This window comes from Capra hircus, chromosome 10 (genome assembly GCF_001704415.2).
Source record: "Capra hircus breed San Clemente chromosome 10, ASM170441v1, whole genome shotgun sequence".
NCBI classification, from domain to species: Eukaryota; Metazoa; Chordata; class Mammalia; order Artiodactyla; family Bovidae; genus Capra; species Capra hircus.
Window position 1 is genome coordinate 17,110,737 of NC_030817.1, and position 20,740 is coordinate 17,131,476.

The window sequence follows — 20,740 nt, forward strand, 5'->3', positions numbered from 1 at the left end:
ACAGAGGAGCTTGGTGGGCTACAGTTCATGGGGTTGCAAAGAGTCACGACTTAGTGACTAAGCACTCACGAAATTCTACAGCCAAGAATACTGGAGAGGGTTACCATTCCCTTCTCTAGGGTATCTTCCTGACCCAGGGATCAAACCCACATCTCTTGTATCTCCTGCACTGGCAGGTGGGTTCTTTACCACTAGTGCCACCTGGGAAGCCCCAATATAATGTTCATGCTAAATAAATTTAACATAAATACAATTATGTTATCTAACAATCAGCCCATTATTTAAATTTCCTTAATTGTCCCAATAATATCCTTTACAATTTCTTCTTATTAAATTCAGAGTATAATCAAGGATCACACACTGCATTTAGTTTTCATGCCTACTTAGTCCCTTTAATATAAAACAGTTCTCTAGCCCTTTTTTTTCTTTCACGACACTGACATTTTCTAAGACTCCAAGCCAACTGTTTGGCAGAATGTACCTCAATTTTGGCTTTCACAGTTTCCTCACAGTTAGATTTCCTTTTTTTTTTTTTTAACTTTGGGTGTGGAAATACACATAATTAATGTATCCTTTTGTACCTCACATCATGATGTACATTATGTCAATTTGTCCCATCAGTAATGATATCAAGTTTGATCATTTGGGTAAAGAAGTGTTTGTCAAATTTCTCTATTGTTACCTATAATAATCTTATGGGGTAATACTTTGAAGATCTGAAAATACCTTGTTCCCTACAGTTTTTCATCAGTGGTCCTGGCATCCACTGATGATTCTTGCCTGAATCAGTTATAACAGTGGTGATTATAAATGATTTTATATTTCTATCATCCCTTCTACATTTATTAGTTGTAAAATTCCTATACAAAAAAACTCCTCTATCTCTTCCATTTTCTTTATTTATTCTAATGTCTTATGGACACGTGGATTCCTTATTAAAAAATCAATGTATCATACCCCTTACACTTATACAATGTTATACATCAAATATATATCAATAAAATTAAAAATAGTCATGATAATCCACTACTATCATTATTAATTTTGATCCTTAAATTGTCTTGAATTTGGCCAACATCAGCCTTTTCAAGCTGGTTCCTGTTTCTTTTGGCAAGTCCCCATTAATTTTTGAGTATTTCCTTGCATTTTTCTATAATTAAAAAATGTCCTTATTATGAAGAGGGACAAAGAGAGTGACAGAAGGCTCCTGAACTTCCTTCCTCCCTTGGACACACAGAATGTACAACCACACACAGAGCAATTCCCTCTGAGAAAAATCCAGAAACTAGCCCAGTGACTTCTGCACACTAAGTACATAATACCTCAAAATGAGTAGGAAAGGCTGGGATGCACTCTCACCATAAATCTCTCTCAGCCCAGTGCCATACAATTGGGAGGGAGCCCCCAACTGCCAGCTTCTGCCTGATGAGTGAAGGGTTTGGACCCACATCTAGTACCCCAACTTTTAAGCAATCCCCTGGGATGGGTCCCTAAAACACCTAGCTCTGAAAGCCAGCAGAGCTTGTGTCCATGAGTCCCACAGGACCGTAGCAAACAAAGAAACAATTCTTAATGGGCATGTGACTTCATTTGATCCTTAAACTTTCATTTCTCACTGAGCATTGCTTTGATCTTGTGATGAGGTGGGTTTTTTTTTTTTTATTGTAGTAAAAGGTGTATCACATTACATTTGCCATCTTTATAATTTTTAAGTGGCTATTTCAGTTGCTTCCACTTCTTGGTTATTGTGAGTAATGCTGTAGTGAACACAGGTGTGCACATATCTCTCTGGGATTCTGCTTTGAATTCTATCACACACACACAGAAGTAAGATTGCCAAATCATACGGTAATTCTGTAATTTAGCTTTTTGGGAAAAACTACTATTTCCCATAGCAGCTGTACCATTTTACATTTCTAGTGCAGAGTGTTCCAGTTAATAAGATGTTGGCCATATCCTCACCGTTTGTTCATTTTCTGTTCTTTTGACAGTGACTATCCTAATGGGATGTATAATACCTCATTGTGGTTTTGATTTGCATTTCTCTCATGATTAATGACATCAAGCATCCTTTTCATGTGCTTGTTGGCTATTTGTGTATCTTCAGAGAATTGTCTGTTCAAATCTTTCATCCATTTTAAAAATCAGGTTGGTTATTGTTGTTGAGCAATGAAAGTTCCTTATAAATTCTGGATATTAATCCCTAACCAGATATATGATTTCCACATATTTTCTCCATTTCCATAGATTGCTTTTCATTCTCTTCATCGTTTCGATACACAAAAACTTTTTTAAGTTTGGTGTAGCCCCATTTGTCTAGTTTTGCTTTTGCTGTTTACGCTTTTGGCGTCACATCCAATAAATCATTGTTAAATCCCATTTTTTGAAGTTTTCTCCCTATGTCTTCTTCTAGTTTTATAGTGTAGATCTTTAATCCACTTTGAGTTAATTTTTGTGTCGAGCATAAGGTAAGAGCCTAACTTCATTCTTTTCCATGTGGTTATTCAGTTTTTTGAATCTGTTGAAGAGACTGTCCTCTTCCCGTGTGTGGTCTTGGTACCCTTGTAGAGAATCACCTGGCAATATGGTCAGCCCTCCACATCTGAAGGTATTCTACCTATAGATTCAACCAATTGGGGATAAAAATATTTGGGAGAAAAAAGTTCCAGAAAATTTCAAAAAGTGAAATTTGAGTTTTCCAAGCACTGACAACTGTGATGGACAGAGAAGCCTCGTGTGCTGCAGTCCATGGAGTCACAAAGAGTCAGACATGACTGAGTGACTGAACTGAACTGACAACTATTTACATAGCACTTACGCTGCATTAGGTATTATAAGTAATCTAGAGATGATTTGAAGTATACAGGAGGATGTGCATAGGTTATACACAGATCACCCGTTTATATAAGGGACTTGAGCATCCACAGATTTTGGCATCTGAAGGGTCCTGGAACTAATCCCCTGCTAATACGGAGGGATGGCTGCATGTGTGTGGATTTATTTCTGGGCTCTTTATTGCTCCATTGGTCTATATATCTGTCTTTATGTCGGTACAACACTGTCTTGATTACTTCTTGGCTTTGTAGTATGTTTTGAAATCAGTAAGCCTGAGGTCTCCAAGTTTGTTCTCCATTTCCAAGATTGTTTTGGCGGTTTGGTATCCCTTGAGATTCTGTATCAGTTTTAGCATTTTTTTCCTTTCTGTTTCTGCCAACAAATGTCATTGGGATTTTTTTAAGATTGCATTGAATTGCTCTGGGTGGTATGGACATTTTATTGCTATTGAGTCTTCCCATTCCTTTGTATCTTCTCTGATTTCTTTTAGCAATATTTTGTAATTCTCAGTGTGCAAGCCTTTCACCTCTTTAGTTAGGTTTACTCCTAGGTTTTTATCCTTTTTGATGCTATAGCAAATTGGATTGTTTCCTTAGTTTCATTCTTTCTTTGATTCTTTTCTTCTTTTTTTTTTTGGATTGGTCTTTGTTAGTGTACTGAAATGCAACTCATTTTTCCATGTTGATTTTGTATCCTGAAATTTTGCTGAAATCATTAATTAGTTGTTAACACATTTCACAAATGGTTTCCTTAGGGTTTTCTACCAATAAGATCATATCATGTAAAGTGAGATAATTTTACTTCTTCTTTTCCAATTTGAATGCCTTTTATTTCTTTTTCTTTTCCAACTGTTCTAACCCAGACTTTTCAACATGTGCTTTATCAGTTAGTGTGGGCTAAGTTATGCTGGAGTAAAAAACAAACAAACAAAAAACCAACCCAAATCTCAGTGGCTAAAAGAACAAATGTTTATCATTTACCCTAGTGTTCCCATCATTTGGTTGAGATGTTCTGTGGGACTCAGGCAAAGCAAGGTTGCATCTCTATGTTTTTGTGACTGTCAAGGCAGGCCAAAGGGAGCACAGCTCAACACACAGTGATCTTTTAAAAAAAACTGTTATTTTCTAGTATGAGCCTCTGATCACACGTGAGGCTTCAATAGTTTATGTTTTTACTCTACTGGGTTTCTGTTGCTGTGCAGGCTCTCCTCTCTTTGCAGCAAGAGGGGTCTTCTCTCTAGTTGCCTGTGGGCTTCTCATTGTGGTGGCTTCTCTTGTTACTGAGCTTGGGCTCTAGGGTGTGTGGGCTTTAGTAGCTGTGGCTCGAGGGCTCAGTAGTTGTGGTTCCTGGGCTCTAGAGCACAGGTTCAATAGCTGTGGTGCAGGGGCTTAGTTGCTGTGAGGCATGTGGGATCTTCCTGTGTCTCCGGCGCTGGCAGGGTGGATTCTCCAGCACTGAGCCACTGGGGAAGCCCCACATAATGACTTTTAAAACTTCTACCTAAATGACACATGTCATCTTCACTCACTTTGCCACACTTCACTTCAAAGGTGGTGGAGAAAAGCCTTCCTACCCTGGGTTCATAAATAGCAGAAAGCCAGAAATATTTGGTGAACAGCACGAACAGCCGCTACACTCTGCCCTTCTAGTTACCAAATGTTGATCTCACTTTCTCTTCCACAAGTCAGGTATACACCATACAACCCCCTCCCCAACACAGACACTCTCACAGTCTTGTCCAATCACAACATCATGTTCAAAGCCCAGGGTATCGAAGTGCGTGTGGCACAGTAGTCTCTACAGCAAGGAGTGCATGTAGTAGTAACAGAATTGGGAGCTGTGGCTTGTTTTGATCAAGAGATTTCTGTAGCCAGAAGGCAAATTATCTGCCTCCATACACCAAATATGGGCTTCCCCGACGGCTCAGGTGATAAAGAATCCACCTGCAATGCGGGAGACCTGGGTTCAATCCCAAGATTGGGAAGTTCCCCTGGAGGAGAGCATGGCAACCCACTCCAGTATTCTTGCCTAGAGAATCCCCATGGACAGAGGAGCCTGGCAGGTTATAGTCCATGGGGTCGCAAAGAGTTGAATATGACTGAGTGACTGAGCACATATACCAAATACACAGTTGGTGAAATACTAACAGGACAACCACAGTGAACACTCCTATTCAGAAAAGGAAACCAAACAAAACACACAGAAGTGACTGCTGCTAAGTTGCTTCAGTCGTTGTCCAACTCTATGCAACCCCAGGGACAGCAGCCCACCAGGCTCCCCCGTTCCTGGGATTCTCCAGGCAAGAACACTGGAGTGGGTTGCCATTTAGTCTCTAGCAGTTCTGACTACAAGATGAACCATGCAAGGGCACCTTTAGCTTTTTTGGAAAAGCTAAACATAGAAAGACAGGCAAAAGTACATAAGGCATATAAAATAAAAAGTTTTAAAACAATAAAATATAAAAATTTAAAGTATATAAGGCAAATGCATTACAAAAAAGAAAAAGAAAGCAAAAATCCTGTTCTTATTAATATTAGAAAGAATAGAATTCTGGCTAAAAAGCATTAAATGAAACTAAAAGGTTACACTATAATGCTAAATGCTACAATTCACAAAAAAAGTATATTATTAATGAGGATACAAGCACAAAACAACACAGTAGCAATTTCCAACAAGTGGAAACTCTAAGAAGCAAGGAGAAATAGACAAAATATGTTAATATTAGAAAACTTATCTCAGTGTGAGACAGGTCAAAGAGTTAAAAACAAATATAAAGATACAGAAGATGAAAACAGTCAGGTTGATCTTATGGGTAAATATCAAACCTTTTTACCCTGATAATACCAGGTAATACAGAATACATCTCATTTTCAGGTGTACATGGAATTTTCATGAAATTGACCACATTAGGCTACAAAGAAAACCTTATTATTTTCCATATTGTATATTTAAGCAGCATATTGTTTTTGCATAACTTTTCCCATCTTTTAATTTACTGAGGTGTAATTTACAAATACAATTTGTAATTTACAAGTACAATTCCTGCTGACGGTGACTGTAGCCATGAAATTAAAGGACACTTGCTCCTTGGAAGGAAAGCTATGACAAACCTCAGTTCAGTTCAGTTCAGTCGCTCAGTCGTGTCCGACTCTTTGCGACCCCATGAATCACAGCACGCCACGCCTCCTGTCCATCACCAACTCCCAGAGTTTACTCAAACTCACATCCATCGAGTCAGTGATGCCATCCAGCCATCTCATCCTCTGTCATCCCCTTCTCCTTCTGCCCCCAATCCCTCCAAGCATCAGAGTCTTTTCCAATGAGTCAACTCTTCGCATAAGGTGGCCAAAGCACTGGAGTTTCAGCTTCAACATCAGTCCTTCCAAAGAACACCCAGGACTGATCTCCTTTAGAATGGACTGGTTGGATCTCCATGCAGTCCAAGGGACTCTCAAGAGTCTTCTCCAACACCACAGTTCAACAGCATCAATTCTTCAGTGCTCAGCTTTCTTTATAGTCCAACTCTCACATCCATACATGACTACTGGAGAAGCCATAGCCTTGACTAGACGGACCTTAGTCGGCAGAGTAATGTCTCTGCTTTTGGACATGCTATCTAGGTTGGTCATAACTTTCCTTCCAAGGAGTAAGTGTCTTTTAATTTCATGGGTGCAATCACCATCTGCAGTGATTTTGGAGCCCCCCAAAATAAAGTCTGACACTGTTTCCAATGTTTCCCCATCTATTTGCCATGAAGTGATGGGACCAGATGCCATGATCTTTGTTTTCTGAATGTTGAGCTTTAAGCCAACTTTTTCACTCTCCTCTTTCACTTTCATCAAGAGGCTTTTTAGTTCCTCTTCACTTTCTGCCCTAACGGTGGTGTCATCTGCATATCTGAGGTTATTGATATTTCTCCTGGTATTTTTTATTCCAGCTTGTGCTTCTTCCAGCCCAACGTTTCTCATGATGTACTCTACATAGAAGTTAAATAAGCAGGGTGACAATATACAGCCTTGACGTACTCATTTGGAACCAGTCTGTTGTTCCATGTCCAGTTCTAACTGTTGCTTTCTGACCTGCATATATGTTTCTCAAGAGGCAGGTCAGGTGGTCTAGTATTCCCATCTCTTTCAGAATTTTCCACAATTTATTTTGATCCACACAAAGGCTTTGGCATAGTTAATAAAGCAGAAACAGATGTTTTTCTGAAACTCTCTTGCTTTTTCGATGATCCAGCGGATGTTGGCAATTTGATCTCTGGTTCCTCTGCCTTTTCTAAAACCAGCTTGAACATCTGGAAGTTCATGGTTCACGTATTGCTGAAGCCTAGCTTGGAGAATTTTGACAAACCTAGACGGTGTGTTAAAAAGCAAAGATGTCACTCTGCCAACAAAGGTCCATTTAGTCCCAGGAATGAAGTTATTGGGTTGTGTGCAAAGTGTATTTTCTAATTATTTCCAACAATTTTGTGTCATTCTGATTTAGGCACATCTTGTAAATACCATATAGCCACAAGATTTTAAAAACATCCAATCTGAGTATTTGTCTTTAATAAGGGAACTTTAGTCACATTCACCATGGGTACTGTTTGGATTTCTTCCTACCAACTTACTTTTGTTTTCTATTTACCGTTATTTCTTCTTCTCTGATTCTCCATTTCTTTTCCTTTTAAAACTTACATATAGTGAAATATACAGATCTCCAGTGGTGTATTCTTTTTTTCCCATCTATTTATTTTGGCTGAGTCGAATGTTAGTTGTGGCACATGGGATTTTAGTGCCCTGACCAGGGATGAAACCTTTATCCCCTACATTGCAAGATGTAGGGGACCACTAGGGAAGTGCCAGAATTTCCTTCCTTTTTAAAGCTGCATACTTTCCATTGGGTGTATATACCACATTTTGGTTATTCATTCATTTGTTGAGGATGCTGGCATTGCTTTGTCCTCTTGACTACTGTGAATAGTGATGCTAATGAACGTGGGTATACAAATATCTCTTTCAGATCCTGCTTTCAATTTTTTTTGTATATATAACACAAAGTGGAATTGCTGGATTATATGGTAGTTCTATATAAAATTTTTAAAGGAACTGTACTATTTTTCATAGCAACTGTACCGTTTTACATTTCCATCAACAGTACACAATAGTTCCAGTTTCTCCATATCCTTGTCAATACTTGTTATTTAGTTATTTTTCACCGCAGCCATCCTAATAGGTACGAGGTGGTAACTTACTGTGATTTTGATTTGCAATTCCCTAACGATTAGGGATATTGAACATCTTTTCATGTGCTTTTCGGCCATCTGTATGTCTTCTCCAGAGAACTGTCTATTCAAGTCCTTTGTCTTACTTTTAAATCTATCTCGTTGTTTTTGAGTGCTTATGACATTCCATGGTACAGATGTAACATAGTTAAAACTTTTAGATGGATATTTACATTCTTTTCAATTTTTCTGTTATAGTGGTACAGCAAACCTCTTTCTATACACTTCCTTGTACACATGTGAAATTTATACATTTATCACGCATTCATCTCATACTGATGATCTATTTTAAAGGAAATCACCTATATGATACCTATAAACTAAAAGATAGAATTAGGCTCACAGGACATCTGTAATTTTTATTTTAATGGATCCTAGTGAAGTGAAAGTCACTCTGTGATGTCCAACTCTTTGCGACCCCATGGACTATACAGTCCATACAATTCTCTAGGCCAGAATACTGGAGTGGGTAGCCTTTCCCTTCTCCAGGGGATCTTCCCAACTCAGGGATCGAATCCAGGTCTCCCACATTGCAGGTGGATTCTTCACCAGCTGAGCCACAAGGGAAGCCCAAGAACACTGGAGTGGGCAGCCTATCCCTTCTCCAGGGAATCTTCCCGATTCAGGAATTGAACCAGGGTCTCCTGCATTACAGGTGGATTCTTTACCAACTGAACTATCAGGGAAGCCCAAAGGATCCTAACTGCTGTCCAAAATGGTTTTACTTATTTGCCTTCTTGTCAGCACTACAGGACTACCCATGTCCTTACACGCTTATCATGTACATTGGAAAATTTTGTCAGTCATTTGTCTTAATTTTGGGGGAAGTTCTTTTGCAGACAAACCTAATTTTAATGCGTCCACACTTATTTTTCTTTTATGGCTTTTACATTCTTCATCTTCTTCAAGAATTTTGCTGCTAAGTCACTTCAGTGACACGACTTCAAACAGTCATGTCCGACTCTGCAACCCCATGGACTGTAGCCTGTCAAGCTCTTCTGTCCATAGGATTCTCCAGGCAAGAATACTGGAATGGACTGCCATGCTCTCCTCCAGGGGATCTTCCGAATCCAGGGATTGAACCTGCGTCTCTTATGTCTCCTGCATTGGCAGGCGAGTTCTTTATCACTAGTGCCACCAGGAAGCCCTCTTTAAGAAGTCTACTCAGAGCTTATATACATCTTCCTTTTTCTTCTCCTAATACTTCCATGTTGGATGGTATCATCGACTTGACAGACATGAGTCTGAGCAAGCTCTGGGAGTCGGTGATGGACAGGGAAGCCTGGAGTACTGCAGTCCATGGGGTTGCAGAGTCGGACAAGACTGAGTGAACTGAGTTGAATACTTCCATGGCTTAAAAAATATTTAGACTTTGATCCACTCGAAGGCTATGAGGATCTCATGAAGGATAAGAGGCAGAAATATAAACCTTTTTTCAAGTGGATAGTCAACTTGTTATTATAATACAACCATCACTATCATTTACTGAATACCACTTCTATCAGGTACTGTTCAATACTATCTTATTGGGGTTGTTTTGAGGATTAAATAAAACATTTAAATTTTTTTTCTATTTTTTGGCTATCTCTGGCATACAAGATCTTAGTTCCTCAACCAGGGATTGAACCCAGGCCCCCTGCAGTGAGAGTGCAATGTCTTAGCTACTGGACTGACAAGTCGCTAAATAAAACATTTTAAAGGGAAGCAAGGAAAGCATCAAATGCTTATGTAATTTGCCCAATTCATACAGATATTAACTGCTGAAATCAGGATCCTAACCCTAGTGGGAAAATCCCACAATATTTGGCCTTCTAATGCAATTTCCTTTTCCCATAGATTTAAAAAAATTTTAATACCAGCTTTATAACATACTAAATTACCATAAATACACAGGTCTATTTATGGACTTTCTAGTCTGTTTCAATGATCTATTTGTTCATTCTTATACTGTCTTGTGATCATGTAAAACATCTAATCTGATCATGTTATCCATCCTAATTAAAAATTTAATGACTCCCTGTTGACCTCAGGATTAAGTCCAAACCCTTCAGCTTGTCATATAGAGCCCCCTCCCTCCCACCTCCTACCTCTGGAGTCTCAGATGTGACGACACACTCCTCCCCTCTGTGTTCTAGCTCTCTTTCAAGATTAACTCAAACATAACTGCCTTCAGTCCCCCTTCTCTCCCTATCCCAACCAAGGAGAAAGAAGTCATTCTTTCTACCTGTTTGTCTACTCCCTCATACTTTTATCCTAGCATCACTATTTTACTGTATTTTTTCATCTACATGTCTTTCTTTTACCATAATATGACTATCTTGAGGATACGACCACTTGTTATTAAATGCCTAGCATAACCTTAATAAATATTTGAGTAAATCAATATCATATGACCATCATATCATGTGAGCAATTTTCTGATTTATAAAAAGGTGCAGCAAATTTTAAAATGACACAAAATATAATTTTAAAAACAACATTGAAAAGTGAATATATTTAACTATACTCAGCTCATTATAGAGCAAGTGAGTGAGTGCAATAGTAATTCACACTATAGCATGTTTAATGAACTTGCAAAAGAGAAAACGGGTCAAAGGAAGGTGGAGAAATTTTCTCTTCTCATTAGAACCGAGGGGCTCCGTAATCATCTGGCATCCGCTCAATGTTGTACCTGATCAGGACAAAAAAATTAACACTGGTTAGAAACCTGTGTCCAGAACTCACCGTAAAAGCCCATCCTTTACTGATTATATCACTCTCACGTCCTGCTGTGAATCCTTTTTGTCAGTGGGAACATTTTAAAGGCCTATCATAATGAATGATTTACAGCAAAATGCTGACTATATTATCTTTATTCTTCAAAATGAGAAAGTTAACAAGTTGGAGAGCCAGGTACGGAGTCCAGGTGTGCCCAAGCCCCTCACCTATATTCTTCCCATTTTGCTGTATTTGTCCCAGGATAAAAAGTTGGCCAATAATAGTCTGAGGACTGACACAGGAATATCAAAGAAGGATAAAAAGCAGCTTTTGTTTTCTTTTTTTCTTTAATAAACTTTCAGTTTCCCAAATAAGATGCTAATCACCTGCACTAGGTTTTCAAAAAAAAAAAAAAAAGTATTTCTAGCTGAAGATAAGTTACTGCTTTGTATCAATATTTAAGGCCACACATTTCCCTATTCCTGCTAGTGATCTTACTGCAACAATGTGAATGTATGCCTCATTCCTAAATCCTAGCTTTATCTTTTGTCTGTGTTCTTATCATTAACACTTTGTCTCATTTATTCAAATAGAACTATGTAAATATTTGATACATCAATTTTTTTTCCCCAAATCCTTCTATATCTTGACATCAACTATATACAGTTAATGACTTCTCTAAGAGAAACTTCTCACCTATGGTTAGAAATGTACATGATGGGAACTCCAGGGATCTTCCGGATTCTTCGTTTAAGGTCCCGGTCAACTGTGGCCACAATGTAACACTTGTGCTAGAAAAGACAGGATTGGGTGTTCCTACAGAGCTCACTAAATGATACTGGATACAATCACTGGTTAGTCTGAAGAATCACTCATTTTTACAGTGAACAGGAAAGGAAAGGCTAAAACAAATTGGTGAGTAGTTTCTAGATCAAGGAATTCATATTTATCACATAAAACATAACAAGTTGCTTGGGCTGATTGTAGCTCTAAGAGTCTTGAGGGGGAGAAGATAGAAAAACTAGTTAAAAGCTGCAAATTGTTTTTTGTCTCGTAAGTGGAAGGGATTTTCCTATCTAGGGCAGACAATTCCTCAGTTTTCAGAAAACACTCTCAGAAAGACAATGCAAAGGCAGGGTTACAGCCTTAGATCCGAAGGCACAGCTTTTGCCTTTAGAAGGATCTCCGGGGCTGGTCCTACTCTGGAGGCCTCCTTGTCATGGAGGTAGGCTATCTCCTGGGTTCTGAAGCCAGAACAGGAAGATCTCCAGGACAAGGCGGACTCAAACAGCTCTGAAAGCACTAAAATTTAGCAACCCGTCTGGCACTTTACTTCCATCCTACCCAAATCTCTTGCTGAGTTTTATAAAGAGTTGTAGGCTGGGGCCAGCCATGCTATGGGGAATTAAGGGAAATGCTGGCTCCACCCAAGAGATGAAGCGGCTCAAGGGATGGCAGTGTGGTCACTACATAGAGATGATTCTTTTCAGCAGAGACAGGCTTTTTAAGGTCAATCAGCAACAGAAGTTCTTGCAGTGTTTGACAAGGAAGAACAGACGAATTAAAAACCTACTTATTCTAGGGTATGTGTGAAACAGCACTCTGGGAGACCCAGATGTAACAAAATTCCTACATAGGGAGTAAATGGAACTTTACTCGATTATTTTTTGGCCGCACTGCGTGGCATATGGGATCTTAATTCCTCCATCAGGGATCAAACCTGTGCCCCCTGCATTGGAAGCGCACAGTCAACCACTAGACCATCAGGCAAGTCCCTGCAACCTTATTTTAGATTCACAGGGAGACAGAACCTGATATATTAGTATGTCTGCACTCACCCGCTTAAACCATATTATAGAGGAGATATGTGGAATAAAGAATCAATAAATCCTCCAAATTACACCTCCAATAAATGCAGATGCCAAGATCTGAAACCACGTCTCCTCCCCAAACCCATGATCTTTCCATTATGGTTACAGTATACATTTCCATTCCACTCTCTCAAGTAAATGAGGACACTGATACTTCCCATGAAGGGATTCTATATAATTTTTTTTTAATCATTTATACTCCTAGATACTTTACATGAACATTCAGGAAATAATAGCTTATCTTGGTTTTAGTAGAACAGAGTAAATATTAAAAAAGGATGATACCTGAGTTACTCTTTGTACTAAGCAGTCATCTGCATAGGTTCCTTTGTGTGTACACGGTAATCGTTCAAATCTTGGATCCTTGGCAATCCTATATGGATTATAGGATTATAAAAGTGGATTAATAAAAGCATTCAAGCAACTGAGTAACTTTACAACTTTCAATCAGTGAAATAAGAGTAATGTGATCTATGTGGAGATTTCAAGACACCGTTCTCCCCTTGAAGCTTATTTTCTATAATAATTGGAAAGGCAATTTATAGAAAAGGGAATTAAAGCTTACTGACTGAGAGCTGCCAAGCCTTACATCATGTACTTGTTACAGAAATCTGACTTATTCTATTTCCGTTTTACAGATAAAGTAGAAGCTTCAGAGAGTTTGACTAATTTGTTCAAAGCTACACAGCTGGGAAAAGCCAGGATTCAAAACTACATCAAATTAAACCTGACCATTTTGCTTTTAGGAAGTTGTCTTACACAAATACACAAGAATACAGGTGCAAGGATGGTCACTACAAAACGGTTTATATAGTGGAAAACTGGAGATAATCTGAATATCCATCAGCAAGGTAAAAGTTAAATACACTTTGGTCCTTCTAGCCTATTTTGAAAAATAAGGTAGAGCTGTATGTACCAATGTGGGAGGACACAATAAACAAAGCAGACACAGACACACACACACGTATATAACATTAAAAAAACCGACATTCATCAATGTTTTCACTGGTCTCAATAGACGGGTCCTTAGCATTGGGAATGTGATTAGCTTATGATTTTCCCTAACTCAGTGTCTGTCAGTTGTTCTTCACATGAAAATGGTATTTCATGAAAAAGCAGCTCGTTCAGCTCACAAATGCTTCTCCTTGAGACAACGTTCATCCTTTGCTGTTTTCCTTCTCCTTCCAGTTTTTCTGAGATGGAAGCGACGTTCAGCCCTGTGTGAGCTGAAGGTCCACAGCACGGTGACTTGGTTCACACGTATTATGAAATGAGCGCTGTAGAAAGGTTAAGGTGCACCCACCAGCAGAAATGCTTCGTGTGTACTTCTCACTGCACCACAAGGAACACTGATGTGTATTCCAGGGCTGAGATTTAACACTGTTAATGAATTGTACTGCTCTATTAAGGATATTCTCAAGTGACTGTGGTATTTAAAAAAACCTGCCAGTGAAGAGAAAAACTACTAGCATTATTTGGGCCCAATGTCTTGATTTGTACGGAGGTAATGCCATTTTTTTGCATTCAGTGCAAATGTCAGCACAGTGACAAAGGCAACACCTTGGTATTATTAAGAAAATAGTTTTGCAAACTCCCTGCAAAGGTCTCTGGGACTCCAGGGGTGGAGGAGGGTTGCCACACCTTGGGAACCACTAAACTGAAAGGCACTGTCTAGAGTAAACTCAAAACTTCTTGTAAGTAAACTGAAGACTGTTTAAGTGTGAGATTCTGAAGAAGATAACCAGATAACAAACTAATAGAAAGACGCTTTCTAAGTGAAAATCCAGAGGAACATACGAGGAGGCCCAGGAGACCTGTGTGACTAAGAAGTTTAGTTCAAAAAGCTTCAGCTGGAAAACTCTAACCTTCAAATGTCTGCTTTCTAAGTCATGAATAGTTAACTAATTTTGTATGATTTTTATTTAAACTAACCAGACAAGAAATCTTTGAAGAGCAAACAGAAGAAGGAGGGTCAAAATAATCTTCAGTGCACCAATCTAAAACAAATCTAGATCAGCTCTGTCCTACCTTAAAGCCACTCTATACTTCTGCCCCAATTTCTCAATTTCAGCCATTACACAGTCAGTTATACAAGGGATACCTGCCAGGAAAATAAAATTAGTAACAAACTTGTGAAGGAACCGATTTTACTCTCTGAATTATATCCTGTTGAGAGTCTTACCACTGGACCACCAGGAAATTCCCTGAATTATATACTTTAAATGAGTGACTTATATGGTATGTGGATTGAATCTTAAAGCTGTTAAATAGCATGAAGATAAAAAAGTAAATAATGCATGATCTATTCTTATTCATGAACAAAAATAACCTCACAGAATGAGGTTTATTTACTATGAACAAAAATACCCCCTAGAAACTGTATATAACTTTTTAAAACTGCCCCTTTCTGAGGAAAGGCATAACAGGGAACTTTCATTTTCTTTATGCTAGATTATTAATTTTTTTTCACAAGTACACTAACACTCTTGAGAACAAAGTTAAGATATCTTAAACTAAAATACAATGCGCAGAAGAAAAAGCAGTTGGAAAATGGAGGGAAGAAGATAGGAGGAGCAGATAATCATGGGATTAGATAATCATGGGATACATCCCTTAAAAGGGTCAATTTCAGGGCCGCGCAGCAGTGAAGCAAGAGCTTGCATCTGGAGCAGGGAAATGGGTTCAGGAAGATCACTACAAAAAGGACTCTCAGTAGAAAAGAAAGCCCATGGGTAGCTAGCCATCCTCCTCTGTTGGAGTGTCAAACAGAAATGGAAGGGACCAGGAGCTATGAAAAGGTCAAAGGGGTATCTCCAAGCCAAAAGGAAGATAAAGGCCTTCTTTCATGAATAAAGGCAAGTAAAGAAAAATTAAATAAGCAGAGCTTAAAACAGTTAAGGAATCTCCTAGGTAACTGAACTTGTAATGCACTCAAATGTTTCTTGAGCCTTTGCTCTGAGATATCATGTCACACAGAAAAGTGGCATTTTCCTTAGTAAGTTTTTTCTTTCAGAAAAGGCACTGTGAGAGCAATTAGCTGTATGCACTATAGCTGTACTCTGTGGTATCCACAACTGGAGAAAGACCTAACTATAATGCCAATGCTATCCCAAACAATCATCTCTTTTTTGGCCATGCCACGTGGCTTATAGGATTTTAGTTCTTCAACCAGGGATTGAATCTGCATCCTTGGCAGTGAAAGTGCCAAGTCCTAACCACTAGACCACCATGGACTACCCCTGAACCATTTAGATAATAATAGTGGAGCTAGAGAACCAGGGAAGCAATGCAACTCCAAGGGGCCATGCTTAAACCCTCCATCCGTTTCGTTCATAAATAGGTCACAGCATTCCTGGAGCAGCAGCTAAGACAACTATAAAACACCATGGGAATAAAAGAAGTCCACCAAAAGTAGTTTCTTCCCTCATACAGGCCACCCTAGTCCACTTTTAGGCATGGTCGTGCTCTAGCTTCAGACTACTCTTTATTATTCCCAAGAGACTTAAGAAATTTTTAAGTATTACATGTACATAGCTTTAAAAAAATACAAAAAGGCCTATATGAAAAAATAATGATCCCTTGATCTTTTCCCACTCCACCAATTCTGAGAGTTGGACTATAAAGAAGGCTGAGCACTGAAGAATTGATGCTTTCAAATTGTGGTGCTAGAGAAGATTCTTGAGAGTTGTCTGGACAGCAAGGAGATTAAACCAGTCAATCCTAAAGGAATCAACCCTGAGTATCATTGGAAGAACTGATGCTGAAACTGAAGCTCCAAACTTTGGTCACATGGTAGAAGCGCCAACTGATTGGAAAAGACCCTGATGGGAAAGGCTGAGGGTAGGAGAAGGGGGAGATAGAGGATGAGATGGTTGGATGGCATCACTGACTCAATGGACATGAGTTTGAGCAAACTCTGGGAAATAGTGAAGGACACGAAAGCCTGGTGTGTGGCAGTATGTGGGGTAGCAAAGAGTCAGACATGACTGAGTGACTGAACAGATTCTGATCCTTAGAGATGACTATTTTAATTTCATTGGCTGTTTTTCTCACTTGGTGGTTACATGCATAACTTGATATAATAAACTTCTGCAGTTAATTTTTATATTAATTTTAGGCATTTAAAGAATTGACCTCTCTTACCCATCACACATCCCTTATCCCATCTTGCTAATTTTAATAAATCAAGAAACAGCATTCACATTACTATCACTCTGTAAATGTTCACTATGTAGTATCTTTCGTATATATTAAAGAAGGTATGAAGTTTTTCCTTTGATTCTAATAATTTATTCTTTATGGCAAAGTGTAAGTTTAATTTTCATTTGTACCTTTACTAGATGTTTTTTTGTACCTTTCTTTCATTTGTACCTTTAACTGGAAAATGTGTGAATATAAACCCGCCACAAAATACAACAGATCTCACTATTAGGAAGTTATTCCCCTGTACTTGTCCTAAACTATCTTTTTCCTCCTCATGATAGGAAAAGAAGACCATTTGAAGGAGGAGACACCCAAATACACAAGGGAAATCTATTAATGGTAAACTACATATCTAGGTGTAAATAAACTACCTCAGATCCTTTGTGGTACAAATAAACACCAGACTGAATAAACTTAGGAACAGTTGACCATAATCATTTCTAGTTCTGTGATTGTAAATGGCAAAATGTCCTATTTAGCTTTTCCACACTGAAGTGGATAGGAGAATGTTTCCTACTTAATGTAAATAATATACATAGTGAGAAATGAAATAAATTTTCATTTATCCAGAATTTTAAAATCCAAAATTCTAAAACAGAAAATTCCCCACCTATTTTCTAAGTTGATGTCTGTAACGATGGTCAAAACATACTAAGTGTTTTCTCAATTGTGAAAGTTTAATTATTCTGAGTCAAGTTTGCATTATATTTCAATTCATTGAAAAGGGTCCTCGCTATGGTGAGCAAATTAAATGGCCAGCAATTTAGTAAACTAGAACCCCATTTCCCTCTTTTAATGTATTTGGGTAAGTATGATTATTCTTTACAAATGTCAGAGAAATGGAAAAGTCTGATACTCACATTTGGCATACAGACAGTCCATCATTGACTGTACTAAGTCCAGTTTGGCCTTAATGGAAAAGTTGATAAAGTTGGTATCAACCAGGATGTGGTAAGGTGGGCCCAGCTGTGTGTTATATTGGAAAAATAAGCAGGAAGGGTGTTGGGGGCTGGAAGAAAAAGAAAAAAAACACGAAGTAATGTCTACACTGATATTCTGGTATAAACAAACAAAAAAGAAGTCTCTGCTTGGAATAGTTTGTTCCTTTCCCCCGCCCCCCCGTTCATTGAAAGTAAATCCTGTGATGATATATCCATCACCAATCTAGGGCAAAATGAGAAAAATAAGAAAAATGTGATGAGGTTTCCTAAAGTTAAATGTACTTACTTAAAAGGAATAACCTTTATCCTCAAACTATGCCCTTGCTACTTTTTGGTGATATGCTGTCTCTTTCTTTTGAAAGTTTCTTGGCAAAGAAAAAAAAAAAAAAGATATTAGATTTAATTACCAGGATTTTAGGGAAACTTTTACTGCTCCATTAAGTCCAAAAACCTTTGAACCGTTAGAATTGGTTTATGCTCATCAATATCACTTCATTTGCACAGCTGTGCCAGACTTACAAATGACTGAGCAAATCAGTTCAGGGGATGCCTAAATTTCTCAGAGGTCTACAGGTTTAGAATCTTACTTCTAGTTTTAAAGGAAAACTTGAAATTTTTGATTACTCACACTTCTCTTTCCTTGAGTGCACTAGGATCTTTCTTTTCTTTCTTTTTTGGTTTTAATCTATCCTTTTCTTTACTAGAAAAAAAAAAAGAAAGAAAATTCAATGTAGGAGAGAAAAAAATCCACAGCAGTGATTATTATTAAAAGTTTCTTCTTTTTTGTCTACAAAGGAAATCCTATTTTGTGAGATCACCATATTAAAATCAGCATAGGCTTCTTGTGCACAAATAACTGTGTAGGAAGTAGCTTGGAATTAACACAGTTAATTAGTAAAACCTAATTAAATTTTAAAATCATTAGCTAATAATTCATATAAATTATTAGTGGTTAAGTAAATGTTGGTTATATTATTTCTTTCCTTGTCAGAAGCTCTCATATCAAGGATAAAAATCCATTTCCAAGCAGTGGGTAAACAGGCTGACATTTATCCTCTGAAGACTCAGATGCTTCAACAGCAGGAAGAAAAGGGTTCTCCCACATGTCTCTTATAAAGGGCTAAAATGTGACAATATATATACAGAATTTAACCTTAACTAGAAACAAAATATTATTAGTGGGTCAAATTTCCTTAAAATTACATAATAAATACATACTAAAAGTCAAGAATACAGTTTAACCACAATGAAGGCTCTAAGGACTACTCCTTTGTACTGAGACTCTTAAACACAATGAAGCCCAGTCTTTATTTAATAATGCCATCCATTTTTAACCAAGCTGACAAGCTGTTTAGTTCCTCCTTATACTAGGGAATATCATTCTACTCTCTTCCTCCACAGTCATAAATCTTGTAAGATTTATCAAATGGAGATGCCTAGGTGTTCCCATTGTTTCTTTCAAAAATACTTGAGTTATCAGGTGCTGGTACACAAGACAATGATAATCTCTATCTTTCAAAAATTATAACAAACCTTTCCCCCGCCCCTGGGGAATGTAGCAGTGTAATGACAAAAACCTAAAGAAAACTCTACCTACCTCACAGAACAGTCAGGAGGCTTAAAAGTGATATGGCACATACAGTATATAGAAACGGTGATACAAACTGAACACTTATGAGATGCTGAATTCCCAACCCATTTCATCAGTGTACCTGCTCAGCAGCGTAGCCATTGTTGTACTTTATTACCCTATAATAATCCAAGACATAGTAACACCAAAAGTAAACAGAACAACAAAAATAACAGAAACTTTTACTACTTATCCCCTCGTGATTTCTATAGCTCTGGGCAGTCTAGGAAGCCAGGTGATTCTAGACACTCACAGCCTCTGATCTCTGAGACTAAGCATTCGCTTCATGGTCGCATACTTCCGTGTTTTCTTTTGCTTCCCCTTGAAACAAAAATTTTAGTTAAAAGGAGTTGGAAACACACCGCATATTCCTGAGTTCCTTTACTTTTGTCCACACCCTTCTTCTCTCAAATACCCAATTCCTCCTATCTGCCTCAGCCAGACTTTATTTTCTTGGGCTCCAAAATCACTGCAGATGGTGACTGCAAACATGAAATTAAAAGATGCTTGCTCCTTGAAGAAAAGTTATGACCAACCTAGACAGCATATTAAAAAGCAGAAACATTACTTTGGCAACAAAGGTTCCTCTAGTCAAAACTATGGTTTTTCCAGTAGTCACGTATGGCTGTGAGAGTTGGACTAGCGCGGAAGAATTGATGCTTTTGAACTGTGGTGTTGGAGAAGACTCTTGAGAGTCCCTTGGACTGCAAGGAGACCCAAACAGTCCATCCTAAAGGAAATCAATCCTGAATATTCATTGGAAGGACTGATGCCGAAGCTGAAACTCCAATACTTTGGCCACCTGATGCGAAGAACTGACTCATTTGAAAAGACCCTGATGCTGGGAAAGATTGAAGGCAGGAGGAGAAGGGGACGATAGAGGATGAGATGGTTGGATGGTATCACTGACTCGATGGACGTGAGTTTGAGTGAACTCTGGGAGCTGGTGATGGACAAGGAGGCCTGGCGTGCTGCAGTCCATGGGGTCTCAGAGCCGTACACGACTGAGCGACTGAACTGAACTGCCTCAACCCATCCTCCCAACTCGCTGAAACATAGAAGCACTACTCCCGCAGTTTAAAAGGTGAGATCGGAATGAAAATAAGCAAGGAGACTTTCGTGGAAGTTTGGCCAAAAGCCACTCCCTCAATCTCCTCCCAGACGTGGTCTGACAATGCCCGTTCTCGGACTCCCCGGGGCCTCACCATGTTCACGCCGCGCTCTTGTTTCTTCCGGAATCTCCCGCGGCGCGGCTCGTTTGCATCATCCGTACGCCACTTCCGGCAAAGGCTAG

General features: G+C 38.6%; 1 protein-coding gene across 1 annotated transcript; it reads right to left on the reverse strand.

The window, feature by feature from the left end:
• Nucleotides 10,570–20,722, reverse strand: FCF1 (FCF1 rRNA-processing protein). The gene is made up of 8 exons (XM_005686084.3): nucleotides 20,652–20,722; nucleotides 19,700–19,767; nucleotides 18,445–18,516; nucleotides 17,736–17,884; nucleotides 14,701–14,773; nucleotides 12,958–13,045; nucleotides 11,498–11,592; nucleotides 10,570–10,775 (listed from the first exon to the last, which is right to left on the reverse strand). The coding sequence occupies exons 1-8, from the start codon at nucleotides 20,652–20,654 to the stop codon at nucleotides 10,727–10,729; spliced, it is 597 nt and encodes a 198-aa protein (XP_005686141.1). The 5' UTR covers nucleotides 20,655–20,722; the 3' UTR covers nucleotides 10,570–10,726.